At 34.4% G+C, this 20,655-nt stretch overlaps 1 protein-coding gene across 28 annotated transcripts in view; it reads right to left on the bottom strand.

Annotated features, from left to right (window-relative positions):
• Nucleotides 1–20,655, bottom strand: part of LOC124360280 (basement membrane-specific heparan sulfate proteoglycan core protein) — a 528,539-nt gene that overhangs the window by 370,754 nt on the left and 137,130 nt on the right. For all 28 annotated transcript variants that reach the window (XM_046813745.1, XM_046813754.1, XM_046813763.1 and 25 more), the window contains exons 3-4: nucleotides 7,199–7,500; nucleotides 1,335–1,534 (exon numbers count right to left, since the gene is read on the bottom strand). In XM_046813745.1, coding sequence (XP_046669701.1) covers nucleotides 1,335–1,534; nucleotides 7,199–7,500 — 502 coding nt within the window. The remainder of the gene's footprint in view (nucleotides 1–1,334; nucleotides 1,535–7,198; nucleotides 7,501–20,655) is intronic.

Genomic DNA, 20,655 nt, shown 5'->3' with positions numbered 1-20,655 from the left:
GTATCCTGAACAATTCAGGTAATTAACAAAATTATTCACCCAAAAATGTAGTAGTAGATAGAGTTACTTAAGGTACAAGTTTAATACCGGTACTAACCAAACATGAGCATGCAATTCATTGTTACTTAAAGTCAGTTCTATTCTCAACTGGTAATGTCAACAATATTAAACGGATAAATATGACTATTGGAAGCTTGTTCATCCAGTAACAGGCTTTGCAAAGTCAAACAATCCTGCAACTGACTCTTACTTCAAATTTTACAAATGTAAACCATGTCTTGTTCAAATGAATTATTTCTGATGCCTTGTTCAGTTTGCTTTGTTGCCCAAAACAATAAAATATACAAAAACATAGATCTGGGAAGCTTACTTTGGTTGAAAAGCAAAGTACTTTATGCCTTTGCAATCAATTTTGCAGGAATTCTCCTGATCAGAGTTGAACAAATTTTCGACCATATACCCTACTTGTAAAGGTGAAAATTGTTTGAATGTTAAGGTTTATATCACTTACAAAACCTGGAAAAACTTAAATTTTCTTTAAATCTCATAGATCTGTTAATTTTAAATTATGTTTTACTATAAATAGATTTTTGTCTTAGAATCTAGGCAGATTCTAAGGGGAGGAGGATTTTTTATCTCCCATCACTTTTTTAAGTCCCTCCTGAGCCAGGTGAATAGTTTAGCAATTCACTAAATAAGAATGTTTAAGGACATTTGCAAGCAACAGCTGTGAAAAAAGGTTTAAATGAATGCCCTGCAAAAACTCTTAATGCTTTAACCAAATTAAAGAACATTGTTTCTCATAATAATGTTTTGGTACAATTAAATGGTAAAAAGTCATGGAATAAAATTAAAAGATATAAACTGTAATCAGAATTTGAAAGTTGTTATGCAACTGGTGGCCCTGTACTTAGTTGAAAAAAGCAGTATTAGTACACTTCATCATTATGTTATATAGATAAATATAATACATGATTTTTGTTCATCTATAACAACTTTGCTTAATGACAATGACTATGTTAAACCTCAGACCAAGCACTGAACATGTTTCAGATTTAAATTATTCATAATAACGAATTGTCTAATACAAATCTCAATTAACATAGCATTTAAATTTCTACAAGAAACCAAGATTTCTATGGCTGATGCTTCTTCTTAAAGCTACATATAAAACTGGTGAGAATGTTATGTTATAACAAAGTTTTTAAGTGTTGGATATATTAAATGACATTTACAGTATGTCAAATTCTATACAACAATAACTTAAATTACAAATTACCTTTTTTTATTAAAAATAGAACTAAATCAAATAAAATTGTTGATTTTTATTTTACCTCTTTGGTATGGAGAAGATGTAGAAGGAATGCCAGGCAGAAAATCTCCTGTTCCCAGATCAGTTTCTAAGTCCCCTGATGAATCACCAGAAGTTCCCCCAATATCAAAATCATCATCATCAGTCACTAAGGATGATAAATACTCAACGTGCTGAGTTGTCCTATTGAAATCATCCGTACTTCTGGTTTCTCTGAATGATCTGTAATACAATATGGGCTCATATTAATTAATACAAAATTGCTGAAACGTACAATGTAGTCGGTGAAAACTGTTGCAAAGTACTACACGGTGTGAACGTAATCATAGTTGTACAGGAATTTTCCTGATTAGAGTCTAACAAAAGTTTAACTATATGTCCTAACTGTATACATAAAAATACCTTTAGATATTAATGTTTCTATCACACACAAACCAGTCAATTGTCTAAATTAAAAATTTCATGGACTTAGTTTATTACATTCAAGGCGAACGAAAAACAACATGATACCTACTAGACAGAGAAAAACCACTAAGCACATGCATTACTGATCGCGAGAGAAAAGAAGAGACCTGGATTCTGGCCTATCTGAAATTTGCAGGCGCTACTACTAGTATGTTGCCGCGCCTTGTTTCGTAATTCCATTATTGTTTCACTGTTCCATTGCTATGATAAACAATTCGCAGGATTGGCTGTGGGGCGAAGCGCCTGAAATTACCACGCGGCAACTCACTAGTACACAGCTGTGCGCCGGCACGGGCCAGGTCTCTTCTTTTCTCTCGCCATCAGTACATTAGTGTTTAATAAACTTTAACTGACAATGCAAATGTGTCGATAAAAAGTTCCCAAACATATATTTCTTTGGAGTACAAAATTTTATGGATTTTTTTATGGATACATCATGATTTAAAATGGCTGCAGGGGGTTATTCCAGTAATCCTCACTTATCTGAGATATGGGTATTGTACATTACTAACCAGATACCCATTGTCTTCCTTTTCGGGGCAAAAACCTTCAAGGGCCGGTTACAATGCCCTGATATTTTTAACAATAGCTTAATAATGAGTTCATAAGACATGTCTAAAATGTTGGTAACATTTGCTTATTACATTTTTACATTTGAATTGAGCCCACATATATGGAATGAAAGCTCCAAAATTGGTCCATTAGAATTGTTTTTATCTTGAATAATCTTGAAATTTAAAATGCATACTCATGTGTAAAGAAAAAAGCTTATGAAGTATTTATTTTTAAAGTAGATATTTTCATTAATAATCTGACTCTTTAATATTTTCATACATAATCTATGAAATAATTGACAGAGATCTCAAACTAATGGTTAATTAAAAAAGCTCTTGGTCAAACATTTTGGTACAACTACTACTATAATTAATAAATACACCTTTGTTAATCAGAATTGAATTAAAATAATATCTACTCTTTTAATATCTACTCTTTTAATCTCAACCCTGTGACAGAACATTAGCCATAAATAACTATGCTAAATAAATGGGATCAGATCGTCCAATAATAAGATCACTTCAATAACAAGGCTCACAACATAGATTTGAAAATTATATGTATCCTGAGACTTTGCTCATTGGATATAAATAGGACGAAAATAAATAAATATATATATATATATATATATATATATATATATATTGTGATAAATACAAGAAAAATTCAAAATGAAGAACAAGAAGACATTCAATCACTCTAACACACCCTCCGACCGCAACAAGCAGCACACCTAAGAAAACTCCTAAACGTGATTCTTATTGGTCTAGTGTTTCCTACACTCTAAGGCATCTAAGATATTATTATTTCCCATTAGACACTTCTGGCTGTTTTATACCTGTTAGTTAAACCTATTCTCGAGTAAAAATGTATGATAATCGAGTTTGAAAGTTGACCACAAAGTAACTAGCAGAGCTACAATTACGAAGGTTACATTAAAATTTAGCTAGTTTGTTTCTGCGTTTAGATTTATACAGCAAATTATTTATAACCAATAATTTCAAGTTTGATATTGGTAGAAATAAAAAAGGTACCTGATTTTATCACTCTTTAACCAAACTGCAACTTGAAAGTTCATATCTCGCAAACTAGTGATCCGATTAAGACAATATTGTTATATAACAGTAAAAGTGTAATGTTTTTGAATTTGTAATTGTGGCAGCATTGCCCTGGGCAGTCTGGTGGTTTGCATGTTCTATGAGCAGGGGCCAGTCACGATAAATTAAAAGAACCTGCTCAATTAAATCTAACTTAAAAATTAAAGGTTTTTAAATAGTGGTTTACAAATTTAGACTCCCAAGAGAATTACTTTAGGAGCTCCATAAGGTAACCACTGCCAATTTTTTTTAACCAAAGTAAAAATTAAAAGTTAAGATAGTACTTTAACAAAACCACAAATCACAAGTTTACCATTTATGAATTTTCAAAGGTTTAAAAGTTCCAAAAATTGGCACATTTCTTTGTTCTTACTGATATAAAAATATTGTTTTATATGTTTAAAAAAAGATATAAACATGCTAAATTTTAATGTCACCCTCTGTAATTGTAGCTCTACCACTAGTTTGTTTGTGCTTAATGTTCAAACTCTAGTATCTATACTTTTTAGCCCGAGAGTAAACTTGATACTGCTTAATCAGTGTCACTTACATCTAGGCAACCCAATAGATGTTTTGGAGCATCATTAACTGCAAATGTCGAGATATTGGGAACAGATAACTGGTAGAGCTAGTTTACTATTACACAGATTGTGACTTATGGAATGAACCCTGGAATAACTCCCTTAGTGTTAATGGTGTTTAACTCCCTTAGTGTTAATGGTGTTTAACTCCCTTAGTGTTAATGGTGTTTAACTCCCATGGTGGAGTCATGGTGGAATAACTCCCTTAGTGTTAATGGTGTTTAACTCCCATGGTGGAGTCATGGTGGAATAACTCCCTTAGTGTTAATGGTGTTTAACTCCCATGGTGGAGTCATGGTGGAATAACTCCCTTAGTGTTAATGGTGTTAAACTCCCATGGTGGAGTCATGGTGGAATAACTCCCTTAGTGTTAATGGTGTTTAACTCCCATGGTGAAATAACTCCCTGAACAAGAGAGAATGCTGTCCTCTTCCCATTCTAACTGGAAGGGGCTAGGACAGAGGCTAGTTTCTCCTTTTTTGAAGGTACCATGACTGAGACATAGTGTCCTTTCCCTCCTCAACGTGAACGTAAGATGAGATCCCACCATTATCTACTCTGAATATCCTATCATCCCGAAAGCTGTGCAAAAGTCCTGTTAGATGCAATGATAGATTTCCTCAGCTTCTTGTCCTTCTTTCCGAATCGTAAGAAACAGAAATATTAACTAAAGAGGCAATTAGTTTAAGGTAACAACAATTTTGTTTCTGCTCAATATTAATAATTATATTTTAAGAACAATTAAATTTATAAATATAAATCACACCTATCATACAAGTCAGTATCTAAGCTCAAAGCACGTACACATGATGCTGAATTTGCTGCTAAATCAATCCCGCCATGACAAGTAGCAGACAGATTAGGAATTTTGAGTTATTATTATATAATTCCAATAATAAACTCTTTATGTTTATGACTGGAGATTTAAGGCAAAATTTGATTGGCTCATTCTGCTATGTGAAGGAGTTCTTGTACATGGTGGTGGTAATCATAAAATGTGATACGACACAGTTAAACCACTAAGCACTCCTTAGAAGTACTACTGAATTGTAAATTAAAACTTGTAAATGCTAGTTATAATGTGCAGCTTTGTAAGCTCCTTATTTTCGTCCTATTTATATCCAATGAGCAAAGTCTCAGGATACATATAATTTTCAAATCTATGTTGTGAGCCTTGTTATTGAAGTGATCTTATTATTGGACGATCTGATCCCATTTATTTAGCATAGGTATTTATGGCTAATGTTCTGTCACAGGGTTGAGATTAAAAGTGTAGATATTAAAAGAGTAAATATTATTTTAATTGAATTCTGATTAACAAAGGTGTATTTATTAAATATAGCAGTAGTTGTACCAAAATGTTTGACCAAGAGCTTTTTTAATTAACCATTAGTTTGAGATCTATGTCAATTATTTCATAGATTATGTATGAAAATATTAAAGATTCAGATTATTAGTGAAAATATCTAATTTTAAAAATAAATATTTTATAAGCTTTTTTCTTTACACATGAGTATGCATTTTAAATTTCAAGATTATTCAAGATAAAAACAATTCTAATGGACCAATTTTGGAGCTTTCATTCCATATATGTGAGCTCAATTCAAATGTAAAAATGTAATAAGCAAATGTTACCAACATTTTAGACATGTCTTATGAACTCATTATTAAGCTATTGTTAAAAATATCAGGGCATTGTAACCGGCCCTTGAAGGTTTTTATATATATATATATATATATATATATATATATATATATATATATATATATATATATATATATATTATTTTGTATATTAAGTTTTGAATTCATTTTAATATGTAGATTTTTACTTTAAGCTCATTTAATTTTGTGTAGGTTAAGAAATTTTATATTTAAATTATAATTTAATAATTTACCGAAATTGTATCAAACTATTATAAATTTAATTTATATAATATGAGGTTGAGTGGTAGAGAGGGCTTAGTAGCCCTAACTCCGCCTCTTCAATAAAGGCATTTTTTATTTCGTTCTTGAAACAGAACCATCATACAGTAAAATATACCAATAACATATTATAATGATATAATAAGTTACTACACTACTACTAATATTCAAGATACTTTAATTTTTAATCCAATCATGTTAATTATCTCATTTTCGAAACAATTATAAAGTGTTTATACATAACACAGTGTTGGAAACAGAAGTTGCACTATCTCTATCCCCTGATATGAACATGAGTTTGAGTCCTGTCTGTAAAATCCAGGATTTGTCAATGGCTATAACCATTATAAAAATAATGAATACATTACTACCTTGAATACCTTCTTGATTAGTGACTCACATTTAATTGACATTAAAATAATAAAACTTGTATGAAAATATTTCAAGGTATGAGTACATCACACCCCACATCCCTGTGTAACAGGAGGCTTTGCTGACGCTGCATTAAAAGTTTCGATATCTATAGCTCATTTCATTCTTGAGATGTCCTTCGGACAGATAGACAGACAGAAGATCATACAAAAAAATAAATTGACACAAAAATTATGCTTAACCAAATTCCATGGTTGGACATGCACTTATTCTTCTTTGTGTAGAAAGTAAGTTTCATACAAAATTTTAAGTCAACAGATCAAACCTTTCTCTAGATATCTTCCCACATTCAGATTTTTATTCATTAAGTTAGGTTTCTAGAAGTGTAAGGTTTCAAATAATAAAATTTCTGGTGTGCTAGATAGAGAACACCAATAGTGCACTGAAATCAAGTCTGAACTGACTTCTAATATTGGATTTCCACTCTAATATATATTTTGTTGTACTTCTGAACATAAATGTCACATGTTAAAATCTTGTATGACTGTACTCAGTTGTTTTTAAATTTATTTATTCTGCTATTTATTCTTGTTGCCATAATGGTTACCCATAACACCAATGTAAAATATTCACTAACGCTCAGGCACATCCCATAGAATAACATACACAATCATCAACCTCCATGTTGCCTATATAGAAGTGAAGATTCATGCAAAAAAAGTTCAACTCTATTGATCAGTTAATTTTTGAGATATCGTGCGGTGAGAAACTGCATGAATTAATTTTCATACTCGTAATTATGCACAATTTATAATTGTGCCACCATAGTGATAAACTATTATATAATTTGTGGGTATTAGATAATATAAGACGAATAAACAAATACTTACGTATGTGAGGTTTCTGGTTCTGATGTAAACTCTTTACTACTTGTAGCAGCAGCACTGTCTATCGTGGTGGTGGTTGATTCCTTGGAAGAGTCGAACCAGTCAAACAAACCCCTTCTCACTCTATGTAAAACTCTTTTTGCACTGTTCCACAACCCCGACTCACTATCACTATAACTAGAGTCTTGTAATAACGGACTATCTAAGGAGTTAATTTCTTGGTTATAAACTGTTCTTGTGTTTGTTTCTCTCCTCCATCTGGGAGGACTGGCGGGTTCTTCAAAGACTAGATCTTCATTCAGGAACTGAAACAAAAAGATTGTCTCAAGAACAAGTCTACGTAGCATTTGAGTTTGATAACCTACATGAGATCATCACCTGTAATAATGAAACCAATTGCATTTTTGCATTTTATATTTCAGCATGCAATATGTCCTAGGGTTCTAAATCAAGATACCTAACACTAGGTTCCTGTCAGGCACATGTGACAATGTATATTGTATTTGCTATCTTTTAATTCTGTAAGTGACAAAGGTCTTCTGTCTGTCCGTTACTTACATGTGTAAAAACTATCGCTTACAAATGGTATATTAACATTTTTGTTTTCCATTAAAGTTTTAATTAATTTTTGTGATTAGTTTCGGATGAAATTTAGGTTATATTGTGAAAACCTTATTCAAACCCAATAGATTGCTATACAAATCCTTTTTATTCTATTTTGCACATATCTGTTCATGTGTGGTTGGTTATACACAATTTTCCAATTGATAATTTCTTAGCTTTATTACCTATTATAGAATAAATCATATTAAATAAGATTAAATTAATAAACAACATTAGAGGGTTTCTAAATTATAACATCCAGAACAAATTTTTATATGGTGTTTGCAATCTTGTATTAAAAAAAGAGAAGACACAATCAAATGTTGAATGAAGGCTGCACCATTTTGGAAATGGTTTACACATGACATGATTTACTGAAGAAATTGCAGTTGCTCGCCAATATTACCTCCCAGAGCCAAAAAATTGCATTAGTTAATACGAACCTAAAGAAAACAATAAATAATTATTAGGCGGAACCAGATTGGGCGGAGTTAACTTCACGAACATGGCCCCTCCACACCCGGTCTAAGGTAATGACAGACGGTAGCTATAGTCGGTGATCTGATGACTCACGCGATCTTAGCCTTGGCAGTCAAAACAAACAAAACAACAGAACTGTAGTCTTAACCCCTACATAACCTATACAATACAGACTGTTCGCTAGGACTCTACACACCCGGTCTGAGGTAATGACAGACGGTAGCTCTAGTCGGTGACCTGATGACTCACGCGATCTTAGCCTTGGCAGTCAAAACAAACAAAACAACAGAACTGTAGTCTTAACCCCTACATAACCTCTACAATAGAGACTCTGTTCGCTAGGACTCTACACACCCGGTCTGAGGTAATGACAGACGGTAGCTCTAATCGGTGATCTGATGACTCACGCGATCTTAGCCTTGGTAGTCAAAACAAACAAAACAACAGAACTGTAGTCTTAACCCCTACATAACCGCTACAATACAGACTCTGTTGGCTAGGACCCTGCACACCCGGTCTGAGGTAATGACAGACGGTAGCTCCAGTCAGTGATCCGATGACTCACGCGATCTTAGCCCTATTAAAAAGGTGTCTTCACTGGATAAGTAAAGTTTTAATAAGTATAAGTTGCATAATCTGCTGCATTGTCTCCAAAATGACGATTATCTCCATATCTATTGTTGTTGGCACTGAATGTACTAGACTAGTGTAACAATGGAGTGATCAGCGATATTTAAATCAATTGTAAGCAATCCCTGACTATTGTTTGACAAGTCTACTAACTTTGATTTCTTGAGTACTGTACAATGTAAAATAATGTTCAGTTTTCGAGCGTAATTGATTCAACCATTCATAATTTCGTAAAGAAAGCACCCTTAATAAGACTTGTATGCATAGTGATTAAACAATGTCACCGATTATTGTTATAAAGCAGTTAGTGATACAAATTGTTCTGTCCCAAACATTTGATCCAGTCAAAAATGTATTAATACAAGACAAGAGCTTTCATCCATCGCCACATACGATGTGGCATGACTTGGGAAATTTTTTAACTTGTCAACAAGGTGTCGCTAATCATCAAGGAAGCATCATTTTAATTACTTATTAATGCATTTGTAACGATGATACAACTCATAACCAAATTAAGTACTTGCTCGTAACATCTTTAAGAAGAGCATTGCTTAAATATATTAAAATTTTGAATTTGCATATTCTGATTTAAATTGATTTTTTTTTATTTACTTAGCTACAGAGTTCTGCAATATTAGACCAGAACTGTGCCACAGGTGTTTCGCCTAAAATCGTCAGAACTCCGGCATGATTATTTATTTCGAGAGAAGGAAAGAAAACAATGTCATTTATAGGACACTTTTTCAACGACTAATGTTTTATTACTGTAGTTAAAACTGAAAACAATTGTCCTCATGATAGATACAAAATTTTAAATTGATCCAAAATATGGAGCACCAGAAAACTAGCACCTTACTGTTCAGGGCTGGTTTCTTTGGACGCCTCTGGTTGAACGTTGAGGAATTGTGCATATCAACCTTGGAATAACTGCAAATTAAATGATTTTCTGTAAGGCGAGAATTTTAATCTAGGGAAAATGTCTTTGCATTACGATTGGACAAGTTCACTCCAAAATTAGGAGCAGAAGCGTTTAGGATTAAATTAATTATAATTAATCAATGAACGCTTAGAGCTGAGCTATAGATGAGTTCAATGACGTAATAAGGGCCGAGCAGGTATAAGCTCTTAAGTGGCCACCAGATAATCTTACACAACATTAATAGTAAAACGTGTGTTAAAGATGGAAATTACTAGATATATAACCTTTGCCTGTGTCACTAAATGGTTATTTGTTTGTGACAAAGGGGTTCACTTGTTAGAATGTGTATACTGCAATCTTGCGGAAACTATGACATGAGGTTATTTTTGCACCAGCTAATGTTGATAGTGATTACATAAATGAATCAGTATCGCCTAGACTCCTAGAGGAAGTAAGATAATATGAAAGCATTGATATATTGGTTTTAGATAATACGAGAACTTGAACTACAAAGGAAACCATTTCCTATCAAACTTGTCTTTGCAATGACTGTTGACATAGCCTAAGGAATATCACTTTACAAAGTTACTGTGTGTATCCCAAAATTCGTCTTGACCTGAGCCAAATCTTTTGAAGTCGTATAAATATTTATTAATACAATAAAACATAAATAGAAACCTGAAAGTACACACTTTAATGTCACATTTTCTTTATAATAATGTTTTAATTATGTTATTTTTTAATGTTTTTAAGGAAGTTATGAAACATATAGTTTTGGTTTTCTTAGTAACTTAAAAATCTTATATTCTTCTTTTCCTAAGTTGTGCAATTATAGACATAATAAGTTAGCATCTTTAATTAGTTATTTACTAATACACTATAAACCAGCAAATTAAAAGTTTCTTTATCTGAAATTTTAACTTGGGCTTTTACATTCGTTAAGTTACTTATTTCTAAAAACAGTAAAACAGCAAAATAGTTTCAAGTGGTCAACTTCATACACCATACTGAGTCAATTAGTATTATTAAAATTACTTTGTCTATCAGAAAACATTAATTTTTTTCATATGAGCATTATATATGTGTATTTACTTACAAATTCAAATAATATATTAGTGTAAAATGTGAGCGGTTGTTGGTTATATAATAATTACACGACAACACTGTATATATAAAGTGAAACAGAAGACAGCAATATAAAAGAAACCCGATTTACATTAGGCAGCTGTCATGATAATGTAAAACGTGCAGTTCTACATTAATATGTACAAACATAAAAACTTGTTAAATAATAGTTTACTAGTCGAGAGTAATTTTACATTGTATGAGTTCACAACCTAGTTTTTCCTGAAATCAATAGAATAACTATCTCAAAAACAATCGATCGTCAGCTGTATTAATATTGCTGAAGGGTATCGAAAGGACTAAAAGCGCAACTTTTTCCAGTATAATATTTTTCTTAGCTTGAAAAACTTAAAACCAGCTGTCAGACAGGTAAATAATTGTTAATTTAGTGTCAGCTTATCATACACAGACCCTTAAGTGGCGGCTTTCAGTCTCTTTATGTAGTTTTCTGACGGTGATAACTATTATTTATGTGTCAGACTGTCGCTGGTAAGTGTATGAAGCTAGATAATATATAATCTGAGAAAAGATTATCTTTCTATATTATTAAATCCTTCGATAACCATCACCAAAACTAACGTGGTTGACAAATTATTTTCTTTCTTAAGAATTCCACTATTCTATTCTATTTCATGTTAAACCATGTTGCCTGCCAATACACTGTGTAAACTGATCTCGGCTTCTAGACTACAATCTTGTATTTCTCAATATGTAAGTTCTTAAACAGAATATATAGTCACTTGAACATTCTACTTCGAACGTGATACAGTTTTCGGACGTGATTTACTTCGAGACTATACCTTGCTTTACGAGACCGAACCTTTAACAAAAATAAAAAGCTAAACATCCATGTTATGATTGCTTAGGTAAATTTTGAACTTACTCAATATTGGCTGTGTGTCAAATAACTTAACACTGCGACCTGCCCGCCTGGGTCGTGACGTCTTGATTACAAGAACAAATAATTTGTTTGCGGAGGTTTTATGCTGCCTACAATCAATATTTTAACATACAAGACGCAATAATTCTTCTCATGGTCCACACTTCAGGACTTCGGCAGTGAATACAGTTATACTTATGGTGTTCATCATATGACTCATAAATGCTCATACAAGAAAGAAAAATTTATTACAAATCTTATTCCACAAAACATGATTTTGATTGTTTACCACAAACCTATTGGATTGACGACATAGGTATAACGATTTTATCTCTTTAAAGTTACTGATAAAAGAAAACGGTGAACAGATAAATATATATTTGAGTTCTTATTTATAATAAAGAAAAGATAACAATCGACCCAGTATTATTCTACAAAATTAACACTAATAGAGATTTCCTCTAAGAAGGAAGAAGAAGTTTATCTTGGCAATAGTTGTATTGAGGGTTGAAATCGGAGGGTACCGAAGAGTGAGTTTACCAAATGAGTACTACACTCACTTACTACCCGTATGTTGTGTTTTATAAAGTATGAGTTAGCTCACAGCTTCCGAATTAATAAGTTAAAATAATAAGAGCTACACGCTGATTGCACCTTCTACATTTAGATCATGAAATGAGGTCACAATAATCACAAATACAGAAGACTACGACACCAGTACAGAAGGATAAGAACCCTCAGTAAGTGTGTTAAAAGATCGCGAACTTCTATAAACCTTTAACCCTTCCTTTTTAACTTTCCTTGTTGAGCAATGGTGTCACTTTCACTTTCACGAGTGCCCAGGCTAATTTGGGTAGCAGCTCTGATTCTTACAGGACCGCACCATCCATCTCCTCCACCAGTCTAGTGCCATAGTGGTATCTGGACTAACCGCCCAAACCGTAATAGTCTCTAAAGTGTTTTTCGTCCAGTCCCTTTACGTCCCATTGGGCGTACCGTCCGACAATCCTAGAATTGACAGTTTGTAAAACTCTGCATCTCTTCCTTCTTTATCCAGCTTTTCAATCTTACGATAAATACTTTTGTATTAATTCTATTTAGTAATTCTGGTGGGCACTTTGCATTAGATTACATTGTTGAACAATAATTATATTTGAAGTATATAGAGTTTTCTTTAATAATTTTTGATGACAAATTGAGCCGTATATGGCTCTCAGTTTTAGTCAGAGGACCGTCCATCCGGTCCCCCACTTATTGATGAGGATTTAAGAGCCGAACAGGTAAATTTCGATGTATAGTTCGGTAATCATGCCACAGTCTAGTAACACCTTACTAGGGAGCAATAGCGAGCACTATACTCCACCTATAGAACAGTGTAATATATACTTTTTTGGATGTAATTTCACCAAAAAACAAGATTAGGAACTTTAGTCCCCTCTCCCACTCGTAACCTGACCTGGAAACAAAAAACTGGATTCCGTCAGATTAGTAGTAAGTGCTTTCCAAACAATACAATACTTTGTTTTTCAGTCAACCACTCTGATATTCTGGTTCTTGAAATTTACTTTTTAGCATCCCTTTAAGAAGAACTGAAACAATTTTTGAGGATAAGAATCTGGTCGAGATATGGCACCGATGACAAGATGCAAGTGAATGCGTATACAGAAAACTGGAGTTTTCCCGAAGATTCGTGGGCCGCGAAACGCAAATTTTGTATTTGGTTGTATCCAGAACCTAGGTAGAGCGCACTATTCGTGCGCAATGATGTTACAAGACAAACAAATTGAGACTCCCTGAATAACAGTAAGGAAGACAAATGGCGGTCTGGTTTGACGGAGGTCACGTGGCCGACGGCAAGGTGTCAGATCTAATCAGGGAACAGAATACAAGTTTGCCAACTGTGAGTGAAGTGTCTGTCTCGGGCCACGGCCGCCTCGTCCATTCATACTCGACTGGACGGGGCCAGCCACAGTTACGTTACGTTACTCAATCTTTGATTACGTTCCCTGAGATTTGCATAAACGTGAACCATTACAAGACGTAGCCACCGGGCGGACAGCGACCGGTCATCTCTCGGCAGCGCTCGGCCTTTCGTGTCGGGACATCGCCATTAGCTCACCCGCTCGTCTTCTCACTTGACTTCATTATAATGTTTCATTAATTTTCCTCCGTGTTTTGTGTAATAATTACACATTCCTCAACGCTTCGATTATAGTAAACATGTGTTACTTGATAGTCTACATTCAAGAACCCAAGGGACTCCCACTGGCTAAAATCGATGTTAGGCGAGATATGCATTGCTGTTAGGGACAAGAAAAACAAACACTTGTAAAGTATAAATATACGATTTTCTTGTCATCAAAAATAAAAGGTTATTTCAAAGTTTGCCAAATGTGCCAAGCATGTGGATTAATAAAAAGCATTTTATTAGAAGCTATTAACACAATTAATGGCATTTTAATACAGTTTGCTCACGTAACAATTTGAGAAAGTTCCGCATATAATACAGAACATATTAATGAGAAATGCCACATGAGTTGAAGGAGGCTGATATCCAAACGTTGTAAAACGACAATAACGATCGTGATGCTTTAATCCGTATGAATACATGTAATTCTCATGCCAATTTCTTTTATGTCAGCTATTTATTAGACAGAATTTGCGTGAAGAAAAAGTCAAACACGAGCTATACTCTGATGATAAACCATATAACATTCCCAACCTTTGTAAAATATCTACGTTTAACTAAAAGTTTTATAGGAACGTTTTAATCTAGTGGAACTCTGAATTAAATATGTTGTTTACATTTTCCATACCTGTAGTCCATAAATTACACAAACTTCACCATTTGATTTATCAGACCAAAATATGTAAGAAATGTCATTCAAAGTCTAGTACCATCTTGCTTCGTTTACAATCCTGTTTGTCTACGTGTGTGTTTCTAGGAAAACTATATATTTAAATTTAACTAAAAGTATGAAGCTCAAACTTTGCAATATGTGTAGTATATTTAAGAACTATTTCGAAAATAGTTTTAAAAATTATCATATAAGGTTTCAAAATGGAGGCCATATAACATTTTCAAAACTTTAATAACTGATAAACAAAAAAACTGAATACTAATAGTGAAAAATCGGTTACTACTAGAGAACATTACGAGGCCAATTTTATTTCGCTACTACATACAATAACCATTAGTAAATATTTTACTGAGTGCCACACCTCTCTTAAAATATTCTAATCGATTTATTTAATGTTTTTTAACAGCTGATTACTAATCAGCTAATAAAATTAAAGAATGATAGGTAAAATCATAACAAAAAATGCTCTGTTTAATACGCACGAGTTTCTTACAAATTTCATGTGATAAAATGTTTGTATTTGATATTGAAATAAAAATAATGTCATATATATAAGTCCCTTGGTCGTAGGGACTCAGACAGGTGCAACTCCGGCACTATTGAGATGACACATAGTGTGAAGTGGTGGGAAGTGACTTGTTGACCTGATATCAGCTGTCAGCAGTGATAACACTTGACGTCGGTATCACTGTCACAGTCCCCCTTGTTTGTTTGTGTTCGAGAGTTTGGTCTTGAGTTGTTCCCATAATATTATCATTGGCCCACACTCTCCTACGCGAGCTGGTTGCTCAAGTTAACTGGGCGAGACACGACACATCTGACTCTCAAACTCTAATCGTCTATAATCATAGTACTTAGCGGCTTAATCACCTTTTTCATAGGAAATAATTACCTAATACACTGTAAAAGAGCCGAACGAAGCTATAAAATAAGGAGCTTAGAGAAGTAATAACAGAATAAGTGAATGAGTACTACCTAGTAGTAGGATTTTGTTCGTAATGAGTGAAGAAAAATTTTCAAAGGCATTTTCAATTGCATCTAAAAATCTTCTACAGGAAATTTTGCGATTAGGTTTTACTGCGTAGTAAAGCAAACCAAATTTACAAGGCCGCATTTGAAGATTCATGTACATACTTACCTAAAACCTGTGGATCAACTATCAATTCCACCCGAGTCATGGAAAAACTTCCATTTTACAATTTTGAAATAATAAATTTAATATTTAGTTATTAAGAAAAATGTTTAAAGAATCTACGATACTGAACACAAAATTGCCTTTGAGTACTTTGATTTTGAATTAATTTTCCAATATTCTAATACTGCTCAAAAATAATAAACGCAAACAGATATTTTTACCAAATTTTAATATTAGACTTATATAATGCTTATCTAGTGCTGAACCTGGCGTACATTCTACAAAAACTGTATATAGGTCTTTGCATAAGAACAGGAACAGGACCTGCAGGCTTCCTTGCTTAGTATTTTCTAAGCTAAAAGTATGTTCAGTCGGGAAAATTCCGGCACTTCAGCATGACACCTGTTCAAATAAAATGTCACCCAACAAGGATACGCCCAAGTGGTTGACATATTCACTGCCGAGCTGTAGTTATCTGTCGGAGACTGCCATTTACAGAGTCGCTACCGATTTCGTGGTAGTCGTATCTTAATATTGTTGACCAGTGGCATGGGGACAAGTGATCGACACTGAAGAAAAACTCGGAGAGCTCAATATGGCTTTTGATACTCAGGTGGTAAGTGCAGTTCATGTGGTATACATACTTATATGAGTGGCATGCTGTGAAGATGGACAGTAATCAAGATAGCCGCTCATTAAAGCTGGCTCTTTCTCAGGAGTAGAATATCAAAAGGCCTGCAATCGTGGACTGAAGCTGTAGCCTGCAAGTGTGGACTATATCTGCAGTCTGCAATTGTTTATTTTTTGTGTAGCCAACAAGTGTGGACTGTACCTGTATCCTGCAAGTGTGGACTGCAGCTGTAGCCTGCAAGTGTAGACTATACCTGCAGCTTGCAGATATTTCAAGCAAGTTTGGCACGTAATTGTGGCCTGCATATATGGACTCCAGATGTAACCTCACAGTGTTTACTGTAAATTGTGACTCCATGTGTTGCAAATGCTTATATAATTATTGCATGTCAAGTGTGGACTGCAGCTGTAGCCTGCAAGTGTAGACTATACCTGCAGCTTGCAGATATTTCAAGCAAGTTTGGCACGTAATTGTGGCCTGCATATATGGACTCCAGATGTAACCTCGCAGTGTTTACTGTAAATTGTGACTCCATGTGTTGCAAATGCTTATATAATTATTGCATGTAAGTGTGGACTGCAGCTGTAGCCTGCAAGTGTAGACTATACCTGCAGCTTGCAGATATTTCAAGCAAGTTTGGCACGTAATTGTGGCCTGCATATATGGACTCCAGATGTAACCTCACAGTGTTTACTGTAAATTGTGACTCCGTGTGTTGCAAATGCTTATATAATTATTGCATGTAAGTGTGGTCTGTAGGTGTGACCTGAAAGTATACCCTGCAAGTGTTAACTGCAAACGGGGATTACAAGTATGGCCTTAATGTGGTCGGTGAAAGTATAAGCTTTGGGGGCAAAGATCGTCACTAACGGCATTGTTGACAGACTGAGGCCACTCTCACCCTAACATACAAACTTTTTTAATATATCAGTCTGATAAGAGATTACCCCAACGGCTTGTCCCTCCTCCCTTCCCTGTCGCTAATAACCGACACTCGGTGTCCTCAATCGATCCCGATAATACAGGTATTCCTATACGATCGCTATATGTCGTACAGTTTTATTTAGAGAGTCAAATCATAAAATAAACATAAACTAATCTCGTATCTATAGCGATTCATAGTTGAGATACGATAGTGTTTTATTTTTAACAACCGCCTTTTTTAAACCTTGTTTTTAAAAGACTTGCCGTGAACGTCATTGCATTTACTGAGAAGTTGACAAACACTCCTTTTTTCTGCAATGCCTCAAAGCCAGATGGCTCAATGCTGTACAGAAATCGTTCACTGCATAGTGTTGCTTTTCAATTTATCCAGGTACATCTACCACGCCATATTTGGTCTGAGTCAGTGTTACACCAGTAATAGCGTTGAACGGTACGCGTACAATCTATAAATAACCAGACGTTTTATAAATTATTTCTGTATTTGCTGGAAATTATCGTTTACTAAGATAAAAGGGTTTGGTGAAAAATGGAGGCTGGAACCTATTAACAACGCTTTGATGTGGGTGGATTACGACCACAATGCACTCGGGACTTACACAATACACTTGGAGAGTGTGAAAAAGAAATTATTTTTACCCTACTGTCAATAAGCCAAGTTCGCTCAGTTCTGTTGATGTCTGGTGGCTTGTGGCGAGGCGCCGTGCTGTGTCGGCCACGGCTTGCATCCCCTCAGGATCTGAGCGACACGGCTGACCTACTCACAGTTCGCGGGATTGCTCAAATAGTCCAGTCATAATCTCCAGAGATAAACTCCGCGATGGGTTTGTTTGAACCCGTTCGTCGGCCTCCAATCTTCAAACGCTCTATTTGTGTTTTTATCTGAATGATGGAGTCACCGTCCAGTACGTCTGCGGCCGCCTGCCTTCAATTTGCTTCTTTAAATAAACCGAGCACGCGTCTACCAGGAATGTGAAGCGAATCATGTTAGGCTAACAAATCACCTTGTTTGCATCTGAGCGGGAACTCCCCTCTCCTACATTCTGGCTTACGGCCACGCCACTTTGTTGCGAGATTTACAGCCGAGCATGTTAAAACAAAAACTTATATTCCTAACAATCTTACTCGAACCTAAACAATAACAAACATTCATCAGGCACATTTCCAAATCAGACTGTTTCTTAATCAGTGTTCTGAGACCTGCAGATAATAAAGAAACGACAACAAGCGAAATGATCACGTACAGCGCTTTACATCCATAAGTGAGGTAATGACTGTGACTTGTCCATATTGCCGATGCAAATTGAATCATTATTCTTCGGATATATCTAGTATATGATGCAACAAGCCTATAGATATGCGCTTATACGTTGTTATTCTAATAGGAAGCACGATTGCAATCTTGATGGCTCAATACTTCCATAGATCAATGCGGTAATAGCTTAGGACTACTTTACTGTTTTGGTATTTTTAGAAAGGGTGTAAATTAAGTCCTGATACGCCTGGATATATTCTAACCGGATTGACATATCGATTTACAATCCTCACCATACGTATTAAAATACGTTTTGGGTTTTTTGAGGATAGACAAAATTCCCCCTCCCTTTAAATGGGATGGTACAAGATGGTAACTGTACATTTTTATATTACAACCCCTATATTGTGACATTTTATTTTAAAAGCACATTCAATAAAACACAATAGCATGAATAAAACATCTATACGACGTTTCTAGCTAAATTTAAGGGCAAATGCCGCAAATACATAATAACCTGTAGCGACAATGCCCATGTCTTGCGCATATCAACACAATGCATGCGCGATATCTTTCAGTAAGAGGTGCCCAGCTTATCCCTTTACATAGTATCTAAATTGGTGATGTGCATAGCTTTGGTCAGAGGTGTTTTTTTTTTTTTTTTTTTTTTTTTTTTTTTTTTTTTTTTCTAAGTGGTATTACGATATAAGTGGTTATTTGCTGCCATTGTGTTTCTTTTTAACTCATCTTAAAAAGGACATGTTAGGGGTTAAAATTTGAAATTTTAAAGTTACCCACTTCTACCCCTCTCTTTGAAAGGGGGGGGGAGCATTTTTTAAGACTTTTAAAAATATAGTAATTATATATTTTAAAAATTGTATTGTAAAAGTACTCTGTCTACTTTAGATAACAAGAATCCTAGGTAGAAGTATAAATCCCATGAGTTTCATAGTAGAATACTATAATGCATAATTGCAGGAATGTATGCAACGAGCGACGGAATTCCCTAATTAAAGACAGAGGTTGAAAACATTAGTAAAGGGAGACCGTAGAATGTAAACAATTAAATACTGCAAGATCTGGCTGGGTTGGAACAGTATGGATGGACCTGTATGGAGATTCGTTAAATTGAAGTAACGAGTGAAACAAACATTGAGAAGATCGAAGACATGTTTTATATCGAAGGCGCAACACAGGTTAACATATACAGTAACAAATGCAAGAAACACATCCACTGAGCGAACAGACTTGAGAACATGTGAGATGGCCATCCACCCACAATATTGGTGGTTCAGTCCAATTCGATGAGTGAAAAATATGTATTTTTGAGAGCATATGTAAACTTTTAGAAAATGTTCTCAATACACACAAAATATCACAGAAAATATAAAACGAAGAAGTCTCATTTAATTAGTTAGTTATATTTACTCCACACGTTTACATAAAGTGAAATAGTATTAGAGAAAATTTAAGACCAGCATCTTCGTCTACTAGGATTCTACCCTCCGAATCATCCGAGAACAAGATAGTAGTTATATACATTTATATAACAGCATAGCGTATTAAATAAATGCAATAGTATAGTGACAGGTTGATATACGGGTACGTCATTCAAACTATGATGTGGATGACTACCCAGTATTTTAAAGTGTGTTCAAACTTATTCTTCATTTACGATGTACGTTACGGTGTAATAATTCTAGCCGTATGATGTGTGATTAAGTGCATGTGTGGGCTTTGTGTTTTGTTTGTCGGCATTTCCAAAATTTTACATGATAGAACATGAGAAATGCTGTTTGATGAATGTAGGTATATCGGGAAAGGTTTTGCAATGGTTCACATCTTACCTGGAAAACGGGAAACTTCAAACAAAGATTTGAATATTTTCATTCCAGAAATGAATTTTAGATGTGGAGTATCACAGGAAAGTCAGCAGAGGCCTAACATTTTTTTGATAAATTTAAATTGAATATTTGAAGATTAGTACGTGATATTTACG

This window comes from Homalodisca vitripennis, chromosome 4 (assembly GCF_021130785.1).
Source record: "Homalodisca vitripennis isolate AUS2020 chromosome 4, UT_GWSS_2.1, whole genome shotgun sequence".
Taxonomy (NCBI): Eukaryota; Metazoa; Arthropoda; class Insecta; order Hemiptera; family Cicadellidae; genus Homalodisca; species Homalodisca vitripennis.
The sequence above is the reverse complement of the archived record's forward strand: the minus strand, read 5'-3'. Positions and strand labels throughout refer to the sequence as shown.